Source organism: Oncorhynchus clarkii, chromosome 19 (genome assembly GCF_045791955.1).
Source record: "Oncorhynchus clarkii lewisi isolate Uvic-CL-2024 chromosome 19, UVic_Ocla_1.0, whole genome shotgun sequence".
Taxonomy (NCBI): domain Eukaryota; kingdom Metazoa; phylum Chordata; class Actinopteri; order Salmoniformes; family Salmonidae; genus Oncorhynchus; species Oncorhynchus clarkii.
In genome coordinates, this window is record NC_092165.1 from 15,288,795 (window position 1) to 15,314,594 (window position 25,800).

The following is a 25,800-nucleotide window of genomic DNA, read 5'->3' on the forward strand; positions in this document are numbered from 1 at the left end:
GGGGGATGGGTAATGTATTGACACTCCAGTGACAAATCAACACATTTGTTTCTATTTGTCTTTGTTACTTTTTTGATATGAGTCTTATTTTTGTATATTGATATAGTTTTAAATGTTATGGGGGTTCGCCCAGGGAGCCATACAAGCTAGAACGGCCACTGTGTGCAGATAACTGTTGGTCAATAGGGTGTTTATTTGAAATACCACATTTAGGCTGCATTTGCAAATTGGCTTGGTTATACTGTATCTGTGCGCTAACGATTAATTTGATACATTATAGTTTATTTCCTCAGACCTTATTTTCGGCCCCTATCCTTTCCCCATTTAGTTTTCCCACAAGGCTGGCTGAAAGTACCAGAGTTAACTTATTTCCGGGTTTTAGGACTACACGCTGGCGTGCTCTTGATTTTTACTTTGAGCAAATCTAAGCGATATTCGACTCCATCACCATCGTCAGTCCAAACTCTCGCGGTAAATCAATTGTAAATCTCGTCCGCAGCTCCATCTAGTCACAACCGTTTCACAACGGTACCAAGTTTGGCATTTATTAACACCATGGAACTGAAACATATGACTAATTTAACAGCACAGCATCAGGTACTTACACCAGGCAGTATTTAATTCGCATTGGAGACGGGACTTGGTTGATAGATGTATCTAGGTAACGCTAATTAGCTGCTAACAATGGCTAACTGTATGGGTTTTCACACTCAAATAGCCTCCATCTTGGAGGTGCTAGCGAATGCAGCAGTGGCAGAGATCTGTAAACTCGTAGACGACGACTATGCGGTGTTTCGTTTAGAAATAACTCAAAGCCAGAAAGAAAACAGGGCATTGCGGAGGAAACTACTAGAACTGAAGGTGTCACGGGAGCGCGCAGAGAGGACAATACGAGAGCGCGTTCTCGCCAGTCGTCCCAGTAGTGTCAAGATCCTTGACCGATACAGAGGAATGGCAAGAGGTACATTTTGCAGAAGTCTGAGGCTGCGCGACTTGTCGCAGTCAACATGAAATTGTATTAGTCACATACACGTGTTTAAATGTTATTGCGGGTGCAGCGAAATGCTTGCATATAGCTCATTGTATGTCGCCCTGTTCCCCTCTGCACGTGTTCAGATGTGTTACCCAGAATTGGGTCTTAGTCAGTTTTTGGATAGTATGATTACTTAGTGTCTTTGTGCAATATGGCTATCATATTCTAACCAAAATCTTGATTTACTGCATTTCCTATTATTTACTCAATGAAATCCATAAATAGTATATCAAGAGGTTCTAAGTGTTACCTTACATCCTTGCCAATTGTAGACGGGTGTCAACATAACCACAGGAAGTAGGGGTGCTGCAACTCCCCCTGATAAACAGAAGATATTGGCCCCCCCTAACCTAACCACCACTTTTCCCCCAATCACACACTCAGGTGAAGGACATCTCACTGGAGGCCACAGGAGCATTGTGAAGCCATTGGGACACGATACATGGAAAGATGAACAACCAATCACTGTTGATGAGGAGAGTAAAACCTCAACCCAGAATGTTATTATGATAGAGGTTAGTGTAATAGTGTTGCATAAAATGTGCTATTTGTAAATCAAATGTGGCCCTTTTTATTTCAGAAAGGCTCCCCTCAGCTATTCACTTGCTTACATGTACATCCTTATTTATCTGCCATTGGGGACCTTGTGAGACTTCCCTACGACATTGTGTACAGTTACAGTGCCTTGCAAAAGTATTCGGCCCCCTTGAACTTTGCGACCTTTTGCCACATTTCAGGCTTCAAACATAAAGATATAAAACTGTATTTTGTGTGAAGAATCAACAACAAGTGGGACACAATCATGAAGTGGAACGACATTTATTGGATATTTCAAACTTTTTTAACAAATCAAAAACTGAAAAATTAGGCGTGCAAAATTATTCAGCCCCCTTAAGTTAATACTTTGTAGCGCCACCTTTTGCTGCGATTACAGCTGTAAGTCGCTTGGGGTATGTCTCTATCAGTTTTGCACATTGAGAGACTGAATTTTTTTCCCATTCCTCCTTGCAAAACAGCTCGAGCTCAGTGAGGTTGGATGGAGAGCATTTGTGAACAGCAGTTTTCAGTTCTTTCCACAGATTCTCGATTGGATTCAGGTCTGGACTTTGACTTGGCCATTCTAACACCTGGATATGTTTATTTTTGAACCATTCCATTGTAGATTTTGCTTTATGTTTTGGATCATTGTCTTGTTGGAAGACAAATCTCCGTCCCAGTCTCAGGTCTTTTGCAGACTCCATCAGGTTTTCTTCCAGAATGGTCCTGTATTTGGCTCCATCCATCTTCCCATCAATTTTAACCATCTTCCCTGTCCCTGCTGAAGAAAAGCAGGCCCAAACCATGATGCTGCCACCACCATGTTTGACAGTGGGGATGGTGTGTTCAGTGTGATGAGCTGTGTTGCTTTTACGCTAAACATAACGTTTTGCATTGTTGCCAAAAAGTTCAATTTTGGTTTCATCTGACCAGAGCACCTTCTTCCACATGTTTGGTGTGTCTCCCAGGTGGCTTGTGGCAAACTTTAAACAACACTTTTTATGGATATCTGTAAGAAATGGCTTTCTTGCCACTCTTCCATAAAGGCCAGATTTGTGCAATATACGACTGATTGTTGTCCTATGGACAGAGTCTCCCACCTCAGCTGTAGATCTCTGCAGTTCACCCAGAGTGATCATGGGCCTCTTGGCTGCATCTCTGATCAGTCTTCTCCTTGTATGAGCTGAAAGTTTAGAGGGACGGCCAGGTCTTGGTAGATTTGCAGTGGTCTGATACTCCTTCCATTTCAATATTATCGCTTGCACAGTGCTCCTTGGGATGTTTAAAGCTTGGGAAATCTTTTTGTATCCAAATCCGGCTTTAAACTTCTTCACAACAGTATCTCGGACCTGCCTGGTGTGTTCCTTGTTCTTCATGATGCTCTCTGCGCTTTTAACGGACCTCTGAGACTATCACAGTGCAGGTGCATTTATACGGAGACTTGATTACACACAGGTGGATTGTATTTATCATCATTAGTCATTTAGGTCAACATTGGATCATTCAGAGATCCTCACTGAACTTCTGGAGAGAGTTTGCTGCACTGAAAGTAAAGGGGCTGAATAATTTTGCACGCCTAATTTTTCAGTTTTTGATTTGTTAAAAAAGTTTGAAATATCCAATAAATGTTGTTCCACTTGATGATTGTGTCCCACTTGTTGTTGATTCTTCACAAAAAAATACAGTTTTATATCTTTATGTTTGAAGCCTGAAATGTGGCAAAAGGTCGCAAAGTTCAAGGGGGCCGAATACTTTCGCAAGGCACTGTACATGCACACAATAATGTGATTTATTAACTCTAGTGAAGTGAGTTTGGATCAATTGAATGTATGCATCTTAGAAGTAGTTTTCACAAACTTTACAAGTCCCAATTCAGAATCCAATATGCTTCCCAAAAATAACATGATAGAATGTTTATTTTGATTGGCGATTTTCTACATTTATCAGAGTGCCAAAAGATGTGTCCATGTAAACAGGACTGTTATGGAAATTGTTTTTTTTGCAAAGCATGTCAATGTTTTGATTAAACTTTTTTATTAATCTGACTATCCACAGAGGGAGGCTCGTTCGGCTAGTGTTAGTATATGCGCAGATCAAATACACCGCTGGAACACCGATTTTAAGGTGTTTACATGTCCTAATAATTCAAAAGATTGCTCAGAAAACCAGGTCTTTTAATCAGCGTATGCTTACTTCGATTTTGACCTTAAGGCGATTATGCTAAGCAGAGTAAGGTGTTTCCATAACTATTGCATAATCTGCCTACTGCCATAATCAGTTTAATATATACTTTTTACTGTGCATGTAAACATACTCTTTGTTATCCAATTTAACTCATGTACCGATAACCTCCTCTCTTGTGTCAGTCTACAGATGCAGAGGCTGCAGGTCCTGAGGTCAAGCAGGAGAGGTCTGAAGGAGAGGAGAACCCGCGGCACAGCAGATACATCCAGACTGGAGCAACTGTAGCAACCCATGTAGCCACGGAGGACCCCACCACCACCCCAGCACAACCCAGGACTCAATGCAGCATCATGGAGGTCAGTGGAACACTGAACTCCGTCCTCAATTCCGAGACAGACACCAAGACTTTAACTGTAACACACAGGCTCTTACACACAGGATCTGACCACAGATCAGACCCAGAGAGATTTGGGCTGTGGAGACTGGGCTGTCCTGCTCCCGGCTCAGACTATGTACCGGTATTTCACCAGAACGAGAGGATGGTTCATTCCCGTGAGGATGGTGATGTGTTAGACACTGGCGGTGAGGATACGCTTTCTTCTTACTCTACAGAGATGGACCCTGGCAACATGCCCTTGGGTTTAAAGACACAGACTGATCTGTCTAGAGGGGACTGGAACCAGTACAGTAGTAGTGTATACTCTGAAGGGTGCCAAGATAAGAAGGTGGAGGGTCTGGTCGTAAATGATGTGACTGTGAAAGTGGAGGGCGACGTTTCTCCCACATGGAATGCAGATAGTCACCTAGGAAACAGACACTCACAGGGAAGATATTGCTTAGATTACAGGGAAAGCTTAGGGACAAATTCAAATGTCGCGACCCACTCGCCTTTATACACGTTCGGAGACTGTGACACAGTGTCCACGATGATGGGGCCTTCCGATTCACACGGCCGCGTCCTTTTCGATCAGGTATTGAACTCAAACGACAGGGCTAGAGCCCAGGCTCCGGGAGGGGAAGCAACATCAGGCAATAGTAAAGAGAAACGGTTCCTCTGCATGTTCTGTAACAAAGGTTTCAGCAGCCCTCAGAGTGTGGATATCCACCAGAGGGTCCACAAAGGGGTTAAACCATTTAACTGTACCCAGTGTCACATGTGCTTCACCCAGTCTAGTGACCTGAAGAGGCACCAGAGGGTCCACAGAGGGGTGAAACCCTTCAGCTGTACCCAGTGTCATATGCGCTTCACCCAGTCTAGTGACCTGAAAAGGCATCAGAGGGTCCATACAGGGGAGAAACCTTACAGCTGCCCCCAGTGTCACATGCGCTTCACCCAGGCTGGCAGCCTGAAGAGGCACCTGAAGGTCCACACGGGAGACAGGCCTTTCGCCTGTCCTCACTGTGGGAAGAGGTTCTCCGAGAGGAGATACCTTAGGATACACCAGCAGAAAAACCATTCCACTCTATAAGCTATTAACCATTCCATGTTATAGCTTATTACGTTTAGATCAAACCCTGCATTAAAGACAAAGATTACTTTTCATTATTGTCAGCAGAAAAGATCCACAGATTAATTTGGAGTAGCGAAAGTAACACATTTCATTGTTGAATATTCCTGGTTTGAATATTGCATCTGACAACTTGAATGAGGATGGTAACAGACTATATTGCCACTCCTATTTGCTATTTCTTCAATCTAAGCTTACAGGAAAGTAAGTGCCCTCAGGCCTGGAGGGAAGCAAAGTAATTCTGCTACCCAAGAATAGCAAAGCACCCTTTACAAACTCAAACAGCCGACCAATCAACCAGCTACCAACCCTTAGTAAACGTGTTTTACCAGATACAATGCTATTTCACAATAAGCAAATTAACAACTGACTTTTAGCAGGCTTATAGGGAAGGACACTCAACATGTACTGCACTTACGCAATGATGATTGGCTGGAAGAAATTGATAATAAGAAGCTTGTGGGAGATGTTTTGTTAGACTTCAGTGCAGATTTTGGCATTATCGATCATAATTTGATGCTGGAAAAATGCATGTTATGCCTTTACATGCTCTGCTAATTTGTGGATTGAGAGTTACATGTCTAATAGAACACAGAGGGTGTTCTTGAATGGAAGCCTTCAACATAATCCAGGTAGTCGGGCATTTCTCAGGGCAGTTGTCTATGTCCCTTTTTTTTTGGTCTTTACTAATGAGCTGGCACTGAGTAAAGCCTGTGTGTCTTACTGCTTTCACAGATGTATGGTATTTTGCTTGTAAAAAAATAAAATAAAAAAATAGGGCAATGTTTATATGACCCCCTTACAAACAGGCACATCTTTACCACATTCTTGCCTGCAATCGCCTTTTATACCTCCTGTGCGCATGCTGGTGGGCGTTTATTTGAATAAATCCATTGAATATACACGATCAAAAAATAAATACATTAGACTAATCAAATGTATTTTCAAAGGAATAGAATAGGCTTAGCAGAGTTTAATTATGTTACGTACAAATTAATTAAGTCAATAGTTCATCAAACTCACCCCATTCAGTCAACACACATTTTATAGTAAGAATAAAATACAAATAATATATTTCCTACACAACCGCTGTTGTGATATTCTGAAACAGAGTCCAAGCCCATTCTTTTTTGATCCACCTTTCATCTATTTCGTTTCTCTCGCTCCACTTTGTTAGGGAGCAGGAGTAGGGTCTTATCTTCATCATGATACTGATAGAAAATAAAAGTTGACTTCATATTTCACAATTTCCGCAGGCTTTTGGAGTTGCCTATACGCGATCGAGCAAAATAATAGGTCTACACTTGAATTAGACTACATTATTGAATGCTATGGGTTTCTGATTTGCTCAGCCAGAAACCAAATAGCCTGAGACAAGTCTGTGAAGTCAGTCTTTTGGTCGAGAGTAGGCGTAGGCTACTAAGCAACTGCTAGTGAAGAGCAAAATAATCCACTTGTTACACTGCATAGGCCTATATTACATGCTGCCATTTTCAAATAAATGAGCCAACTATACAACATGATCATGAGCAGCTCTCACCTCAACATAGCTAACATTTCCCCAGTCTAATTGTAGCCTAACCAATATCCAAACGGAGGTTCAATGAAAACAAAAATCTGACATTGAATTATCAAGACGAGTCCCAACGCTTGTCTCAAAGCAGCACGAGGGTGCAGTCCCAATCAAAATGGTGCGGAAATTATGATTTAGTCGACCACGTGGGTAGGCTATTGCTTCAGATTTATTACCACCGATTGGATGACTTTGGGAGTTTCATCAAGCAACAATTTGATACGTGCCTTCAATTGCATTAACCTACTTTATTCCATAATATTTTTGTCATTCAGTGATATTTATTCTCACAGTAATTCTTTATGGATCCACCCAGTTGTGGTTTAAGAAAACAGTGCACACTTAGTGGTGGGCTATGCGAAGTGATGGGCGAAGTGACGTGCCTCAAAGTTTAGAAACTGGTGGGATGATGGTTACAGGACTGTGCAAAGCAACCATCAAGAATTGAAGAGCATAATGCATGTCAATCATACTACGCGGTAGGAAGAGCTTTACCAAATTGATTACTAGGTAGTTAGGTAGAAATACAAGTTTAGGATTTGATACTGGCAATACCTTTTGAGATATTAAGAGAAAGGAGGGAAAAAAAGTTGGCTGTATGGCGAATAAAAGATGCATGCATGCTGATGACTGAACATTATACACGTCAGCTACCACAGCAAGTGAAATCACTGCAACACTTAAAGAACTGCAGTCAGTTTTAGAATGGGTGGCAAGTAATAAGCTAGTACTAAATATTTAAAAAACTAAAAGCAATGTATTTGGGACAACCATTCACTTGGCAGCAGCTAATCGGGATCACCAATAAATACACATACATTGTGATATACATTCAGTGTACAAAACATTAGGAACACCTTCCTACTATCGAGTTACACCCCCTTTTCCTCTCAGAACCGCTTCAATTCGTCGAGGCACGGACACGACAAGGTGTCGAAAGCGTTCAACAGGGATGCTGACTCAAGTTGGCTGCATATGTCTTACCATACCCCGTTTGTTCAAAGGCACTTAAATATTTTGTCTTGCATATTCACCCTCTGAATGGCACACAAACACACACACACAATCCATGTCTCAATTACCTCCAGGCTTAAAATCCTTCCTTAAGCTGTCACCTCCCCTTCATCTACACTGATCTGAAGTGATTTTAACAGGTGACTTCAGTAGGGGGATCATGGCTTTCACCTGGTCAGTCTATGCCATGGACAGAGCAGGTGTTTCTAATGATTTGTACACTGTGTATAAGCCACATGCCTAACGTCTGTTACATGTTGTTTCTACTGTGTAGGCTATATGATGTTCAAATGCCTATTTCGTTACTTTCATTGAACTACTTAATTCCCCCCCCCCCCCCCCCCCCAAGACACATTTAATGAGAATTTATGCCGTTTATCATGTGTGTGTAGTTTTCATATGGTTTATTTAAAACTTATGTTCAATAAAACACAAAATGGGACTTTTCATACTAAGACTTTCATTCACTCTTTAGTATACATCTCACCCTGTTATGCAACAGCAACCAACAGGACTTTATCACCAATATACACTTACTAAATATACCTACACACACTAACAAACACCTACTGTACACGTCAAAATAGTTTAGTCACATTTGTCTGACTTTTGACTTATCATAACTGCCTTCTCTTTACCCACAACATCATATTTATGTCCATGATGAGTTGAACAATGAAGTCATTCTGTAATTACAGTATAGGACTCAAACGTATTGGGGATGGGTAAACACGTTGGGGCCGTACTTGCGAACATTAAAAGTTGACGTTAAAGGTGAAGTTTAAGTATCAGCAAATTCAAATCCTTGAAGTAGTAGCATGTAATCAAAGGCTACATGTTCGCTGTTCCCATTACATGCACATGTAGCCCTATGATAACCTCACCAGATGGCTGTGATTATTTCCTGTATCAAATTCGGTATTAGCCAAATAAAAATTGTCAATGTAGTTGGACGTGTTCCAATACATGTTCATGGAACAGTCCTTAACAGAAGTATAAAATCCTGTACTGATAATCAAAAACTACACGTGTATTTAACTGACTGGTCAAATTGCCTAGCTCCACAATCTGCAAGGGTTTGAATCTCACATTAGTTGTCCCCCCCCCCCCCCCCCTTTGAAATGTAGAATTATATTTGTGTTAGTGTGTTGAAGGGATGTAGCCAACAGCTTGACAATTAAGAATGACTATCTTTCTTCAGCCTTGTAGACAAACACTGCCACTGCCTAATAATCATATTGCATAGGCTATATTACATAGACATGTACACCTAAATGTAGCCCTACCACGTTTTATATGCATTTTTTATAATCAGCTACTTCATCACGTGTGTTATTTGACTTGAATGAGCATTACAAAGTATAATAGAGTAGGATTACAGGTTACATTTGCGTCATGCAATAGAACAGCCCTTAGCCGTCGTATATTGGCCATATACCACACCCCCTCGGGCCTTATTTCTTAATTATATAGACGTGTAGGCCTACACTTACATATAGAATGTTATATATGCATGATTATAATCATCCACTTCGTCACGTGTGTGGACCAGCAGTGAACAATATTTGTCCTTAACAAAAATGTTTGAAGAAAGGGGTTCTCGAACCCGCAGATAATGAACAGTCGTTTACAAGTAAACCGCTTTAGCTCTGCCACTTGAAAAGCAATGATGGCTACCGTACATGACAGCTATTTGACAAGTCCATAAGGCTCCCTACAACGTTTTTTAAATGTTTTTTTACTATGTACGACAAACTTAAATGTATAGACCTACATATTTTTCCCGTAAGAGCACATGGATGTATGAGAAAGGTATTAAGCAAAAACGTGGGATTTTGTCATATATACGAAAACGTAAGTATCCTAGTCAAGGGTGCGATGATCATGCAATATTGACACAGGCCAAGTGAAGAGGAACAAAAGTAAACCTTGAAGTTGGAGTTTGAAATGTATCCCTCTATCCCTCTGGTGGCCAAGTTGACCTATTTTAAGAAATGCCATTGGTTTGTGGAGAAAAAGTTTAAGATCGTTGATAAGCTAATACAGAATGTGTTACCGGAAATAATCACGACCACCTGGTGAGGTTTGCATAGGGCTAAATGTGCAAGCGTATGTAAGGGGAACAGCTAACGTGTAGCCTTTGATCACGTTCCACTACGTCAACCATGTTAATGGGGTGAGGCTTAACCCCTTACACTCGTGGGAATTGGCCTATATTAAACTTGTCAAACTCATTCCATGGGGGGGCCGAGTGTCTGCGGGGTTTGTACTCGATTGATGAATTAAGGTCACTAATTAGTAAAGATCCATTTGGAGATTATGGGAAAATTTGACCAAGGTGAGGACAAAGCAGTTAATCTGACACAAGACTGAATCCAAACATTAACTGTTGATTAGTGTTTTATTTATTTTTACATTTGTTAATAACGAAATCTGAAAACACTCTGAATACATTCAGTAACGAAGAATATTCCTGGAAAAAGTTGGGGAAGAGTAACATGAAACAAAAAAATTGACAAGGGTTTGAGTGGGAGGTCTAACTGGTATCTCCAAGTGGCCACACCCACCTCTCCAAAATGTGCGCAGTTCCTACGTTATTTCAATGCACTTTTATGACTCAAAGAATAATCAACTATTAGGAGCTATTTTGAGCTCTACTAGCTGTGCTGTTGAGGAACTAGACCAAGTTGTTTTCTTTGGAACACAGCCCTGCATCCCCGCCATCACACAATTACTGTTGTTCACGCATTCCAGAAACGGCCCATTTAAATCACAATCTGCTCAGGTGTGCATAATTTGAAAGCATGTTCTATTGCCAACATGGCTAGCTAAGTAAACAAAATACGATCTTACAGTTGTTGGCTTGCACAAGGCAATTCAGAGAAGCAGATCATACATTTGGTGCGCACAGAATAGTCACAAGTGCATTCAGATGCGTGTTCCCCGCTAAATGTATTCTGTTCAAAATCACATTATTGGTCGCATACACATTTAGCAGATGTTATTGCTGGTCAGAAGAACCCAGGGTATGATGCCATGTCATCTTGTAACAGTACATCAAGCATAGTGAGTGATCAGAAACGTTGACGATGCATTTATTACATGAGTTTTATGATATGCAAATGTGAAGTGCACATTTGGACTAATGGGTGTTTGGCTTGCTTGTATGACATCAAAGCGGTATTTATGATAATCCTCAACATAGCATCTTGCAAAATACATGAAGTCCTCTTTATATACAGCATTTCCCTCACTCAGACAACAAAAAAATGGCTAAAATTGCGCAATTAGCGGGAGGGGTGGGGTCAACTTCTTGCCGCACATGGTGTTCAAGTTCAGAACCGTTGTCAGTCAAAACCATTACTCTGTGAAGGGGAGACCCTGATCTCTGACGTCATGTATTGCGTGTTACTGTATAGCATTCCAGTTTAGGCGCTTGTCAGTCAAAATCTGCTATTTTTAACCCTGCATATGCGTACGAATGTAAAGAGCTACATTCAACTTGTTCTAATGTTTGCAAGTATGGCCCCCATATATTGAAAGTGTGTTTATTATTTGTGTGTATGTACTTGAGGGAGTGTATGTCTGTGTAATCTGTATCTCACCTCTCATCCAGGAGGAGGGTCCAGAGGTGCTGCTGGTGAAGGAGGAGGGTTGTGAGGAGGGTCTGGGGAACCCTGAGGGGACCATGGTCATAGAGGACAACGAGACTACACCGCTTCCTGAACCCACAGAGGAACCAGCTGAGCAGCACAGGACCACACACAGTCTCACTGAGGTGAGCCCACTGTAAACTGTCTGAATGGTATTAGGTCTGGGCCCGTATCCACAAAGCCTTATAGAACATGAGTGCTGATCTAGGATCAGTTTAGCCTTTTAGATCATAATGAATAAGATTATATGGAGAGATCCTAGAACGGCACTCCTACTCTGAGACTTTTTGTGGATACTGGCCCTGGGCTTGAGTAATTTTGTCATTCAAAGACATGATGGCAATGATAAAACCATGAAAGAATATGAATAATCAAATCAACTGACATATTTGCATATTACTCATTGCCCAATCAGAAGATGTTCCATAGCAGGGTGCTCATATCAGATTTCTTGATCCAACATCTTCTCACTCTATCTCTTACAGTCAGTAGACATGGAAGATGGGAAGCCGGATCTGCTGCTGGTCAAAGAGGAGACAATAGAAGATGAACCAGAGAGCATTGATCTGCTGAGTGGACTAAAGATGGGGGAGCAAGGTAAGAGGTACATATAGCCTACATACCAAGTTTATTATAGTTTTGTGTTTTTATTTATATTAGTTTTAAGATTTATTTGAAATTCAGTTTAGTTTGTTAGTTTTCAGAACTGATTTACTCACTTTTAAGTTTTATAAAAACATTTATTTCGTTTTTATAATTTTTTGTTTTAGGGACAGAAAGTAGCCTGTGTGTGGGAGGCTCGGAGCCATTTATAATTTCTGTTTTTGGGGATGTCACTTCTTGCCACTGTGGGGCAGTAATGCATTAGGTGATGGGTCAGGTCATTAGGTTAGGTTTAAAGGTAGACTCAGTGAGATGACAGATGCACCAAGTAAGCAGTAGTAGTGGGTCAATTCCCTCAATGATGACGAGCTTTGGAGAGGGAGGCTAAACTTCAACGCTGTTTTCGTCCCGTAGCTACCAAGTTGTAGCAGCATGAAGCGCATCCATGCGCAGATGGTCTGTGTGACTGTGAGAGCAAAATCTTGCAACACCTGTATAGGCTTTTTTACATACCAGCATACCAGCTTTTGGTATACTGCTATACCATATGATGTGGTTAGCTGATATGTATAATACCCATCTAGGTGTTGTAAGATCTGGCATGTGTTGTGTCTTTACTATCATTAAATGAAGACTTTTAGTTTTTAATCAAAGATTCTCTGTAATTAGTTTTACGTGATTAAACTGATCAATCATGTAACTGTAATTAACTAGGAAGTCAGGGCACCAAGGAAAATATTCAGATTACAAAGTTATAATTTTCCTAATAACTTTTCAGATATTTTATATCTGATCAATTAGTCTTCGAATTAGTGAATTATTCACTTTACCTCACATCAGTCTCATTCTAAACGTCGGAAATTGTTGGTTATCTGCACGAACCCAGTCTTCACTATGAGTCATCCATAAATGATTTAAGACAATTGATGTATTTATTAACTAAGTAATTCACAGAAATGCATAAACAAACAGTTGATAGTTACAAGGAAATGATAACGGAGTTTCCCTAGTGGGCTAAACCGGCTTGGTGTACAAAAGGGAAGTGGAGGTCGACTGAGAAGACAACAGTTGATCATTTATACATTTTGAAATCCTAATACCTTGCACATGAAAGCTCACTCATTCAGGAACAATTGCAATCAATATATAGATTTACGCTCAGTGTGTCGTCGGGATCTGTTGAAAAGTTAGTTTCTGTTGGAGAGTTTGCTCTCTCTCTCTCTCCTTTTGTCTCTCTCTCCTTTTGTCTCTCTCTCTCTCTCCTTTTGTCTCTCTCTCTCCCTCTCCTTTTGTCTCGCTCTCTCCTTTTGTCTCGCTCTCTCTCTCCTTTTGTCTCTCTCTCTCTCTCTCTTTTTCTCTCTCTCTCTCTTTCTCTCTCTCTCCTTTTGTCTCTCTCTCTCTTTCTCCTTTTGTCTCTCTCTCTCCTTTTGTCTCTCTCTCTCCTTTTGTCTCTCTCTCTCTCCTTTTGTCTCTCTCTCTCTCTCCTTTTGTGTCTCTCTCTCCTTTTGTCTCTCTCTCTCCTTTTGTCTCTCTCTCTCTCTCTCTCTCTCTCCTTTTGTCTCTCTCTCTCTCTCTTTTTGTCTCTCTCTCTCTCTCTCTCCTTTTGTCTCTCTCTCTCTCTCTCTCTCTCTTGTCTCTCTCTCTCTCTCCTTTTGTCTCTCTCTCTCTCTCTCCTTTTGTCTCTCTTGTCTCTCTCTCTCTCTTTGTCTCTCTCTCTCTCTCTCTCCTTTTGTCTCGCTCTCTCTCCTTTTGTCTCGCTCTCTCTCCTTTTGTCTCGCTCTCTCTCCTTTTGTCTCGCTCTCTCTCTCCTTTTGTCTCGCTCTCCTTTTGTCTCTCTCGCTCTCCTTTTGTCTCCTCTCTCTCTCTCCTTTTGTCTCTGTCTCTCTCTCTCTTTTTGTCTCTCTCTCTCTCTCTCTCTCCTTTTGTCTCTCTCTCTCTCTCTCTCTCCTTTTGTCTCGCTCTCTCTCCTTTTGTCTCGCTCTCTCTCCTTTTGTCTCGCCCTCTCTCCTTTTGTCTCGCTCTCTCTCTCCTTTTGTCTCTCTCTCCTTTTGTCTCGCTCTCCTTTTGTCTCTCTCTCTCTCCTTTTGTCTCTCTCTCTCTCTCTCCTTGTGTCTCTCTCTCTCTCTCTCCTTGTGTCTCTCTCTCTCTCTCCTTGTGTGTCTCTCTCTCTCCTTGTGTGTCTCTCTCTCTCCTTGTGTCTCTCTCTCTCTCTCCTTGTGTCTCTCTCTCTCTCTCCTTGTGTCTCTCTCTCTCTCTCCTTGTGTCTCTCTCTCTCTCTCCTTGTGTCTCTCTCTCTCTCTCTCTCCTTGTGTGTCTCTCTCTCTCTCCTTGTGTGTCTCTCTCTCTCCTTGTGTCTCTCTCTCTCTCTGTGTCTCTCTCTCTCTCCTTGTGTCTCTCTCTCTCTTTTTGTCTCGCTCTCTCTCTCTCGCTCTCCTTTTGTCTCGCTCTCTCTCTCGCTCTCCTTTTGTCTCTCTCTCTCCTTTTGTCTCTCTCTCTCTCTCTCCCCCCTTTTGTCTCTCTCTCTCTCTCTCTCTCTCTCTCTCTCCTTTTGTCTCTCTCTCCTTGTCTCTCGCTCTCTCTCTCCTTTTGTCTCTTTTGTCTCTCTCTCTCTTTTTGTCTCTCTCTCTCTTTGTCTCGCTCTCTCTCCTTTTGTCTCCCCCTCTCTCTCTCCTTTTGTCTCTCTCTCTCTCCTTGTGTCTCTCTCTCTCTCCTTGTGTCTCTCTCTCTCTCTCCTTGTCTCTCTCCCTCTCTCCTTTTGTGTCTCTCTCCCTCTCTCCTTTTGTGTCTCTCTCCCTCTCTCCTTTTGTGTCTCTCTCCCTCTCTCCTTTTGTGTCTCTCTCTCCTTTTGTGTCTCTCTCTCCTTTTGTGTCTCTCTCCTTTTGTGTCTCTCTCTCTCTCTCTCCTTTTGTCTCTCTCTCCTTTTGTCTCTCTCTCTCCTTTTGTCTCTCTCTCTCTCTCTCCCTCCTTTTGTCTCTCTCTCTCTCCTTTTGTCTCTCGCTCTCTCTCTCCTTTTGTCTCTCGCTCTCTCTCTCATATGTCGTTATAGAATGGATGTTTCGGCGGTTGTCGTTCTTCGCGTTCAATGATACCGAATTCCTAGCTGCAGACTAGTAATTAATATCAAAGACTTGTTCTTATTCTGTCGGTATCGATAGTCTAAGAGTTTAACCACGTGGTATGGTTAAAAGATTCAGCAATCGTCTCAAACCTTGGCCCTCTCTTTATCGAGGTAAGCTGGTCTGCAACCTTTGTCCTCTCGTGATTGAGAGAAAACATGGTCTGTTGAGACATTCAAAGTTGGGGTTTTATTCGGGAGTTGCAGAAAGGGGTCTGTCCCAGGATGCTCGACCCTAACTGGGCTCATGGGCGGTCCTCTGATTTAGTTAAACTCAAAGGGAATTGGAGTTTCCTTCATTAAACAGCCCAAAATCACATTACACAATTTTACAAACAGTATCATCCTCACTCATTCATCTTATACAACAATTAGATGTAAACCTCATATCTGAGGCTATTATATAAACAGCGTTATGGTAATGTGCCGCACCGGCTCCCATGAGCTTCCCCAAGTTGTAACAAACGGACCAGTTCGTAGCGGGATTCTTTTTTTCTTTTCTTTTTTGAATTTGACCCCTTTTTCTCCCTAATTTCGTGGTATCCAATTGTTGTAGTAGCTACTATCTTGTCTCATCGCTACAACTCCCGTACGGGCTCAGGAGAGACGAAGGTTGAAAGTCATGCATTCTCCAATACACAACCCAACCAGCCGCACTGCTTCTTAACACAGCGCGCATCCAACCCGGAAGCCAGCAACGTCTGAGCAGAGGAACACTACCGACATGTTACAGCAATCTAGTGCACGACTGCACAGTCTGACGTGGTACGCAACCATTGGTTGATGCATGTAACATCTGAGCAGGGGAACGCAAACAATATCTGTGGAGCTGCTCATGGCAACGTCATCTCGCTGAGTCTACCTTTAAATGAAAGTAAATCTCAATGTGACCCGCCAGATTCAGAAGCTTAAAGTCCATTAGGAAAAAGCCTAAACTCTTAGATTTTAGCACAATTGTTTTGTTGAAAAAACTACAACTGAACATAATTCATAATATATTTTAGTTTGTTTTGGAGTCAAAGATAAGTTTGTTTTTCAAATGGGTTTCTTAATTATAATCAGTTCACTAAATAGTTTGATTCATTTGTTTTAGTTTACTTTAATAACCTTGTATATACAGTGCATCCGGAAAGTATTCAGACCCCTTGACATTCGCCACAATATTACGTTAGCCTTATTCTAAAAAGAAAAAGAGGTTTTAATTAAAAATTCAATCTACACACAATACCCAATAATGACAAAGCAAAAACAGGTTTAGAAATGTTTGCACATGTATTGACAAAACACCTGGAAATATTACATTTGCATACAGTATCAGTCAAAAGTTTGAACACACCTACTAATTCCAAGGTTTTACTTGTATTATTTTCTACATTGTAGAACAATAGTGAAGACATCAAAACTATGAAATAACATTGTGTTAAACAAATCAAAATATATTTTATAATTTGAGATTCTTCCAAGTAGCTTTTGCCTTGATGACAGCTTTGCACACTCTTGGCATTCTCTCAACCAGCTTCATGAGTTGGAATGGAACGCATTTCAATTAACAGGCCTTGTTAAAAGTTCATTTGTGGAATTTCTTTCCTTAATGCATTTGAGCCAATCAGTTGTGTTGTGACAAGGTAGGGGTGGTATACAGAAGATAGCCGTATTTGGTAAAAGGCCAACTCCATAATTTGGCAAGAACAGCTCAAATAAGCAAAGAGAAACGACAGTCCATCATTACGTTAAGACATGAAGGTCAGTCAATTCGGAAAATGAAAGAATTTTGAAAGGTTCTTCAAGTGCAGTCGCAAAATCCATCAAGCGCTATGATGAAACTGGCTCTCATGAGGACCGCCACAGGAAAGGAAGACCCAGAGTTACCTCTACTGCAGACAAGTTCATTAGTTACTAGCCTCCGAAATCGGCAATTAACTGCACTTCAGATTGCAGCCAAACTAAAACAAACAACATCAATTGCTTGAATTAGGCCTTCGTCAAATTTCTGCAAAGAAAACACTACTAAAGGACACCGATAAGAAGAACAGACTTGTTTGGGCCAAGAAACACAAGAAATGGACATTAGACCGGTGGAAATCTGTCCTTTGGTCTGCTGAGTCAAAATTCTTTGTGACTCAGAGTAGGTGAACGGATGTTCTCTGCATGTGTGGTTCCCACCGTGAAGCATGGAGGAGGTGGTGTGATGGTGTGGGGGTGCTTTGCTGGTGATACTGTCAGTGATTTATTTAGAATTCAAGGCACACTTCACCAGCATGGCTACCACAGCATTCTGCAGTGATACACAATCCAATCTGGTTTGAGCTTAGTGGGACTATCATTTATTTTTCAACAGGACAATGACCCAACACACCTCCAGGCTGTGTAAGGGCTATTTGACCAAGAAGGAGAGTGATGGAGTGCTGACCCGACCTTAACCCAATTAACTTCTTTGGGGTAGGGGGCAATATTTTCACTTCCGGATGAAAAGCATGCCCAGAGTAAACTGCCTGCTACTCAGGCCCAGAAGCTAGGATATGCATATTATTAGTAGACTTGGATAGAAAACACTCTGAAGTTTCTAAAACTGTTTGAATGATGTAAGTCTAACATAACTCATATGGCAGGAAAAAACCTGAGAAGAATCCAACCAGGAAGTGGGAAATCTGAGGTTTGTAGTTTTTCAAGTGATTGCCTATCCAATATACAGTGTAAATGGGGTCAGATTGCACTTCCTAAGGCTTCCACTAGAAGTCAACAGTCTTTAGAATGAGCTAATAAGAGCTGTTTGACCAGGGGTCTGGCTGAAAGCCTCGAGTTGTTGTTCGCGCGCGGCCGTTAGCTCCATTCCCTTTCTAATGAAAAAGGAATTGTCCGGTTGGAATATTATTCTAGATTTATGATAAAAACATCCTAAAGATTGATTATATATATCGTTTGACATGTTTCTACGAATGTTAATGGGACTTTTTTGACTTTGTCTGGACTTAGCCTTGTGCATTTGGATTAGTGAACTAAACGCGCAAACAAAAAGGAGGTATTTGGACATAAAGATGAACTTTATCGAACAAAACAAACATTGTGGAACTGGGATTCCTGGGAGTGCATTCCGATGAAGATCATCAAAGGTAAGTGAATATTTATAGCGCTATTTCTGGCTTTTGTTGACTCCACAACATGGCGGGTATCTGTATGGCTTGTTTTGGTGGCTGAGCACTGTACTCAGATTATCGCATGGTGTGCTTTTGCTGTAAAGCTTTTTTGAAATCTGACACAGAGGTTGCATTAAGAAGAAGTTTATCTTTAAGAAGTTTTGAGATGAGTTGGACCGCAGAGTGAAGGAAAAGCAGCCAACAGGTGCTCAGCATATGTGGAAACTCCTTCAAGACCGTTGGAAAAGCATTCCAGGTGAAGCTGGTTGAGAGAATGCCAAGAGTATACAAAGCTGTCATCAAGGCAAAGGGTGGCTACTTAAACAAATCAAGATATTTTTGATTCTTCTAACAGTTTTTTGGTTACTATGATTCCATATGTGTTATTTCATAGTCTTCACTATTATTCTACAATGTAAAAATAAAGAAAAACCCTGGAATGAGTAGGTGTGTCCAAACGTTTGATTGGTACTGTAAGTATTCAGTACTTAGGTGATGGACCTTTGGCAGTGATTACAGCCTCAAGTATTCTTGGGTATGACACTACAAGCTTGGCACACTTGTATTTGGGTAGTTTCTCCCATTCTTCTCTGCAGATCCTCAAGCTCTGTCAGGTTGGATGGGGAGCGTCGCTGCACAGCTATTTACAGGTCTCTGAGATGTTAGATTAGGTTCAAGTCCGGGCTCTGGCTGGGCCACTCAAGGACATTCAGAGACTTGTCCCGAAGCCACTCCTGTGTTGTCTTGGCTGTGTGCTTAGGGTCGTTGTCCTTGGTTTCATCAGACCAGAGAATCTAGTTTCTTATGGTCTGAGAGTCCTTTAAGTGCCTTTTGGCAAACTTCAAGCGGGCCGTCTTGTGCCTTTTACTGAGGAGTGTCTTCCGTCTGGCCACTCTACCATAAAGGCCTGATTGGTGGAGTGCTGCAGAGATGGTTGTCCGTCTGGAAGGTTCTCCCATCTCCACAGAGGAACTCCCTGACCAAGGCCCTTCTCCCCGGATTGTTCAGTTTGACTGGACAGCCAACTCTAAGAAGTTTTTGGTAGTTCCAAACTTCTTCCATTTAAGAATTCTTTTTTTTTAAAACCACAGGTGGAATCCAATCTAGTTGTAGAAACATCAAGGATGATCAATGGAAACAGGATGCACCGGAGCTCAATTTTGAGTGTCATAGCAAAGGGTCTGAATAATTATGTAAATAAGGTGTCTTTTTATTTTTTTAAAACAACAGTTTTGGCTTTGTCATTATGGGGTCTTGTGTATAGATTGACGAGTTAAAACATTTATTTAAACAATTTTAGAATAAGGTTGTAACGTAAAAATGTGGAGAAAGGGAAGTGGTCTGAACTTTCCGAATGCACTGTAATAACCAGTAATAGATCTAAAATGGGAATAGTGATGCACCTGGATATAGTGAAATTAAATCAATACAACTTATGTTTACATACAAAAACACACTGTATGAAATTGACAAGGTAATTGACAAAAAAATCCATATGTAAAGTTCTCTGCCATGTTTGTAAAGTTAATTTTTTTACTTATTCCTTAAGGTAGTTGGCTGGACGCTAACAGAGGAGACTGGGTGGCCATCTTGGACTCCCAGATCCAGATGGGTGCAGCCAAGTGCCCAGGGGACATCACCACCGAGCAGGCCAGGACCAAAGGCGACTTAGTGGAGGCCAGGGGATGGGACAGCATCCTCAACTCTGGGCTGGGGAACAACACTGTTAACCACAACCAGAAACAGACAATTGAATGCAAAACAACCAAACTTAGTCTCCAAGACAACAGACTGGCGGAGACCAGAGCGAGGCGTCGATTTGGTCTACGGGGATGGGGAGGTGTTGGTATGCGGTGGGAGAGATCAGACACAGACCCGGCTAGCGATGGTCCATCCTGCTCCTATAGTTGTGATTCAGAGAGACTGATGGGGCCTCAGGTTAACTCCCTAACAGGTGCTGCCTTCAGCCTGCCTTCTATAGGATCGATCAACTGGAACATGGACCCTGCGACAACACAGACACTCCCTGGCCTTCGGCCTCACACTCTCCTAATGTTAAACCAGACCTCAGACAATGCCAGTGCCTCAACACTAAATGGCTACACAAGCCCATTGACAAATGAGAGTAGCAGAGACGGAATCAGCAAAGGTGGCAGGGCCAAAGAGAAGCGCTTCCCGTGTTCGTTCTGTGGGAAAGCCTTCAGTTTCCCCAAACAGGTGGAGATCCACCAGAGGATGCACACGGGGGAGAAACCGTTTAGCTGCCACCTGTGCCGGGCCAGTTTCTCGGACTCGTCAAACCTGAAGAGGCACCAGAGGGTCCACACAGGGGAGAAACCCTACAGCTGCCCCCAGTGTGAGAAGAGGTTCTCCCACCAGCACCAACTAAAAATGCACCTGAAGGTCCACACGGGAGAGAGGCCGTTTGCCTGTACGCACTGTGGGAAGAGGTTCTCAGAGAGGAGCTACCTCAGGATACACCAGAAGAAAATGCACTTGGCCCATGTATAGAGGTGACGTAATGTAGTACTAGTTTGTTTGTAGTCAATTCTGTTGTTTTTGGATTTAGTTGGGAACTGGATGAGGTGAACTGAGGAAAGAATGAGAATGATGATACAGTGGCTTGTGAAAGTATTCACCCCTTGGCATTTTTACTATTTTGTTGCCTTACAACCTGGGATTAAAAATGATTTGGGGGGGGGGGGGTTGTTGTATCATTTGATTTACACAACATGCCTACCACTTTGAAGATGCAAAATATTTTTTATTGTGAAACAAACAAGACAAAAAAACTGAACTTGAGTGTGCATAACTATTCACCCTTCCCCAAAAGTCAATACTTTGTAGAGCTACCTTTTGTAACAATAACAGCTGCAAGTCTCTTGGGGTATGCCTCTATAAGCTTGGCACATCTAGCCACTGGGATTCCCATTATTCAAGGCAAAACTGCTCCAGTTCCTTCAAGTTGAATGGGTTCCTCTGTTGTACAGCAATCTTTAAGTCATACCACAGATTCTCAATTGGATTGAGGTCTGGGCTTTGACTAGGCCATTCGAAGACATTTAAATGTTTATCCTTAAACCACTCGAGTGTTGCTTTAGCAGTATGCTTAGGGTCATTGTCCTGCTGGAAGGTGAACCTCCTTCCCAGTCTCAAATCTCTGGAAGACAAACAGGTTTCCTTCAAGAATTTCCCTGTATTTATCACCATCCATCATTCCTTCAATTCTGACCAGTTTCCCAGTCCCTACCGATGAAAAACATCCCCACAGCATGATGCTGCCACCACCATGCATCACTGTGGGGATGGTGGTCTCGAGGTGATGAGGTGTTGGGTTTGTGCCAGACATAGCATTTTCCTTGATGGCCAAAAAGCTAAATTTTCGTCTCATCTGACCAGTGTACCTTCTTCCATATGTTTGGGGAGTCTCCTACGTGCCTTTTGGCGAACACCAAACGTGTTTGCTTATTTTTTTCTAGCCACTCTTCCGTAAAGCCCAGCTCTGTGGAGTGTACGGCTTAAAGTGGTCCTATGGACAGATACTCCAATCTTCGCTGTGGAGCTTTGCAGTTCCTTCAGGGTTATCTTTGGTCTCTTTGTTGCTTCTCTGATTAATGTCCTCCTTGCCTGGTCTGTCAGTTTTAGTGGGCGGCCCTCTCTTGGCAGGTTTGTTGTGACATATTCTTTCCATTTTTCAAAGTTTCAGATTTTTTTTATAACCCAACCCTGATCTGTACTTCTCCACAATTGTGCCCCTGACCTGTTTGGAGAGCTCCTTGGTCTTCATGGTGCCGCTTGCTTGGTGGTGCCCCTTGCTTAGTGGTGTTACAGACTCTGGGGCCTTTCAGAACAGGTGTGTGTGTGTATATATATATATATATATATATATATACCGATCATGTGACACTTAAATAAAGTCCACCTGTGTGCAATCTAACAAATTATGTGACTTTGAGGTAATTGGTTGCACCAGATCTTATTTGGGGGCTTTATAGCAAAGAAACGTGGTGCGTGCATATTTTTTTTCACTCAAACAATTTGCTCTATTTTGTGTATGTCCATTACATGAAGTCAAACTAAAAATCTATTTAAATTACAGGTTGTAATGCAACAAAATTGGAAAAACACCAAGGGGGATGAATGTGACGGTGTCTGTAAAAATGCTTCAACCTTGTCCTGTTGTTTGATGCTGGGGTTTTATGAGGAAATTATAGGCCCTTAATGAATGTTTACTTGAGATGAAGTAGTAAAGATGTGTGTAATGTGATGAACCTTTTCCAAAGTATTCTAAAATTAATTTTTATCAAAGCGAGGGTACCAGCTTTACAGAAAAGGTAAAGTCTTACCATATTGAGACAAGTTATTCTACTTGTCACATATTATTTTGTGCAATAAAAGTTCTGTACTTGACGTTGTGAGTGTATGACCATTTTGTTGAAATTAAATACATTTCATCTGTGCTGACTGGCTTGTTTTTTTTGTATCATTGCAGGGACTGAGTTTCCTTTATCTCAGTGGAACCAAAACATTATACTTCATTCTTGAATCATTAAGTAAGTTGAGCCAAAGGGGTAAGTTCAGCAACTCTTGTTTCTATGTAACCATACAATCATTTTACCAAATAGGTCATAATTTCATGGAGTCTGAAGGAAGAAACCACATGGAAAAAGTGGTTAAGTCCAAAAAACACATTGTCAAATGAGTGTGTTAGAGGTTTCAAAATGCTTGTATCTTAACCAAAATGTATCATTTTAAGATTGTTCTATACATAATTTGGCGTCTCTATAAGATTGAGGTCCTAAACATAGCATGAAAGTGCATCCATGCAGCTGTATAGGCTAATATAGTCAAAATGTTTGCCTTGGGGAAGTTGATCCAATGGAAGTGATTTATTCCCCAGTGTAATGCAAGGCATTATCACTGATATGAGGTTACAACAGGGCCTAGGGTAAAAGTGTTTTAAAAAAGTGTTTGTTAGGTGATAAGCCTGTGTTAAACAATGCTTAAAATTATTTTCTTTAAACAAAAAAGCAATTGTGTTATTGTGTTTGGGACATAAAGATAGACATGGTTTTAAAAAGGTAGTGGTAATATTTCATTCAGTAAAAAAATGTGTAGGAAGCTTAACTTACCCTGTCCTGCGACTCAATTTACCACATACCGCGGTAAATTGTGCCAAAAGACAACTTTCTTTTTTTGGACAAGTTATGTTTTCAAAAGTAATGTTGAGATGAATTCTGATTATTTCCAGGGATACATAACATCCTGAAATATATGTAGATATCTTTGATAGAAAGAATATACTATATTTCCCTTGCTGAATGCTGATGCTGTATGTAAATAATTTACCCTGCGCCTCCCTACTTGAACCACACTGTTAGATGGGCTTGACTGTGGTTAACATGCTCTACTAACTGAGCTAAAGAGGACTACAGAGGGGTCATGTTTGTGTGTACAGCAGTTCTTATATAAACCTTTTGTATGCTCTTCTGTACAACTTGTTTACAGTCTGCAGTCCATGAAGGCCTCCTGATATCCAATGTTACTGGTGGGAGAGACTGGACCTCTGAAGAGTTGGAACCGAGACCGAACCATGAGGGACAGAGACTCCACCACCACACAGAACACAACCAGTGAACAACCTCAGTCCTGGTGGTCATCAGAGAGACAGAGGCTCCAGTCAGGGATCCAGTCTGCAGCCCAGACCCTTCTCTTCACAGTCTCAGTGCAGGGATGAAGCAGGTCCTGGGGCTGATAGCAATAGACCCTCCTGTTCCTATGATACAAACACCACAGTATCCATGATGAACAGAGCAGGTTACCCTGGGCTTCAGCCTTCACAGAGAGTGGTGGGAGACTCCCCTGGTGGTAGTCCATCAGCAAATCTGTCTTCTCCTTCAGGGTCTCGTCCAATGCCTGGTGACTGGGTTCATAGAAGGCCTGGGTCTAGCCTTCCTCACTTACCTCAGGATTACCCCACCAATACAGACAGTCAGGATGGGCGTTCACCACGAGAGGTACCTATAACACAGCACACAAACCCAACAACACCCAAACAATGGCTAGAGTTCAAGGAGGGAGCTCAAAGACTAACCACCTGAGGGTGGTGGCTTCTGCTTCTACCCCCTCTGGTGTCATTGGGTCATAATGTGGGAGGTTGAGCATTAGGACGGATGCAGACAAGTCATACACCTGCGTCACGTGTCGGAAGCGCTTTGCTATGTGAAGAAGCACCAGACAGTTCATACCAAGGACAAGCCCTTCAAGTGGAAACTGTTACAAGAGCTTCTCTTTGCTGACTAACCTTATCAGACACAGGAGTTGTCAACAACGAGGAGAAATCATAGCAGTGTGACTAGATATATACACAGGTGATATCTGGGAACCATTCTTTAGACGTATTATAATTATCATGTGAAGTGTCTTGGTAAGAGGATAATTAACCCCATTCCCCTTATTAACCCTTTAACTTGATTTGAAACAGGCTTGTGTAAATACCTGTTTTTAAAGGGACAGTAAATCTAGACAAGAACCAGGACAGTTGAATATTTACCTTAAGGTGATGTAGATGGAATAAAGTCATTATTTTCTACTCCATTCTTGCTTCTTTCTAAACAAGTCTGTTCTCAGCTTGAAAGAGACTGATATTAGAAGATTTGATGTGTAAAGTGATAAGCAGTACTGTAATTTAAAGAACAGCGCGCATATCTTTTTCATTTAACCACACCCTTTGAGCTATGACGCCAACCAATACGATCCCTTCTCTTCAGTGTCAGAAGTGGCGCTAGCTAGCTTGACCAGCCGGCACTGGGAAGAAGAATGGCGGATGGCAAGATGACGCCAGGCAGAAATTAGGGCGATAGTCTATGTCTGCGAAATATGTGCAAAGTACTTTCTCTTATGAGTCAAATATAGGAGACATAATTACATGTTCCTCTCCTGAAAACCATGAGATGGAGTCGGATAGTGAAAGCTTAGAAATCAAGCCTGACAAAGGTGAAGAAAAAGAACCTGAAGACTTCTGAGCCTCACCCCAATAATCAGGGAAATGCCTGAGATGGCTCTGGCCCAGTGGGAGTAGGATTTATGGAGAAAGTGGATTTGTGCCTTTTGGCCAACCAATTTGTGGTATCAGAAGGAGCGGGCGCTCCACATCTCGAGCCTCGGGACAAGAGCGGTGTCTTGCTTTGCTATCTGGAGCAGAGCACCGGTGAAAGAAGTGATAATTGGGGTGTATTTAAGTGTTGAGGTGGAACAACTGAAGTTGAGGATCCACGGTGTCTGTGATGCACGCTGTTTGGTGCAATGCAAACCCGGGGGCGAGTGCGAGATTGAGGAGACCCTGTTTATCCTTTTGAGTTTTGATATTGAGTGTTTACCTGATAAAGCCATGCTAGGACATGTCAGGTATCCCATAAGAGCTTTTGTTCAGAACCAACTACAGTG

At 41.8% G+C, this 25,800-nt stretch overlaps 1 protein-coding gene across 3 annotated transcripts; it reads left to right on the top strand.

Annotated features, from left to right (window-relative positions):
* The first annotated feature begins 482 nt into the window (after positions 1 to 482).
* Positions 483 to 22,811, top strand: LOC139374775 (zinc finger protein 768-like). Of its 3 annotated transcripts, none has more exons than XM_071115910.1 (6): positions 483 to 961; positions 1,418 to 1,548; positions 3,937 to 4,110; positions 11,466 to 11,627; positions 11,988 to 12,099; positions 19,904 to 22,811. In XM_071115910.1, the coding sequence occupies exons 1-6, from the start codon at positions 685 to 687 to the stop codon at positions 20,863 to 20,865; spliced, it is 1,818 nt and encodes a 605-aa protein (XP_070972011.1). In that variant the 5' UTR covers positions 483 to 684; the 3' UTR covers positions 20,866 to 22,811. The 3 variants fall into 3 exon arrangements, with proteins under 3 accessions (XP_070972011.1, XP_070972012.1, XP_070972013.1); XM_071115911.1 differs by having other exon boundaries at positions 505 to 597; positions 19,904 to 21,034; XM_071115912.1 differs by lacking the exons at positions 483 to 961; positions 1,418 to 1,548 and adding an exon at positions 3,630 to 3,694.
* Positions 22,812 to 25,800: the final 2,989 nt, after the last annotated feature.

Excerpts from the sequence above, each read along its gene's own strand:
- LOC139374775 (XM_071115910.1), top strand. The coding sequence starts at position 685 with ATGGCTAACTGTATGGGTTTTCACACTCAAATAGCCTCCATCTTGGAG. Across the intron at positions 1,549-3,936 it reads AGAATGTTATTATGATAGAG|TCTACAGATGCAGAGGCTGC; the intron begins GTTAGTGTAATA and ends CTCTTGTGTCAG. Across the intron at positions 12,100-19,903 it reads ACTAAAGATGGGGGAGCAAG|GTAGTTGGCTGGACGCTAAC; the intron begins GTAAGAGGTACA and ends TTATTCCTTAAG.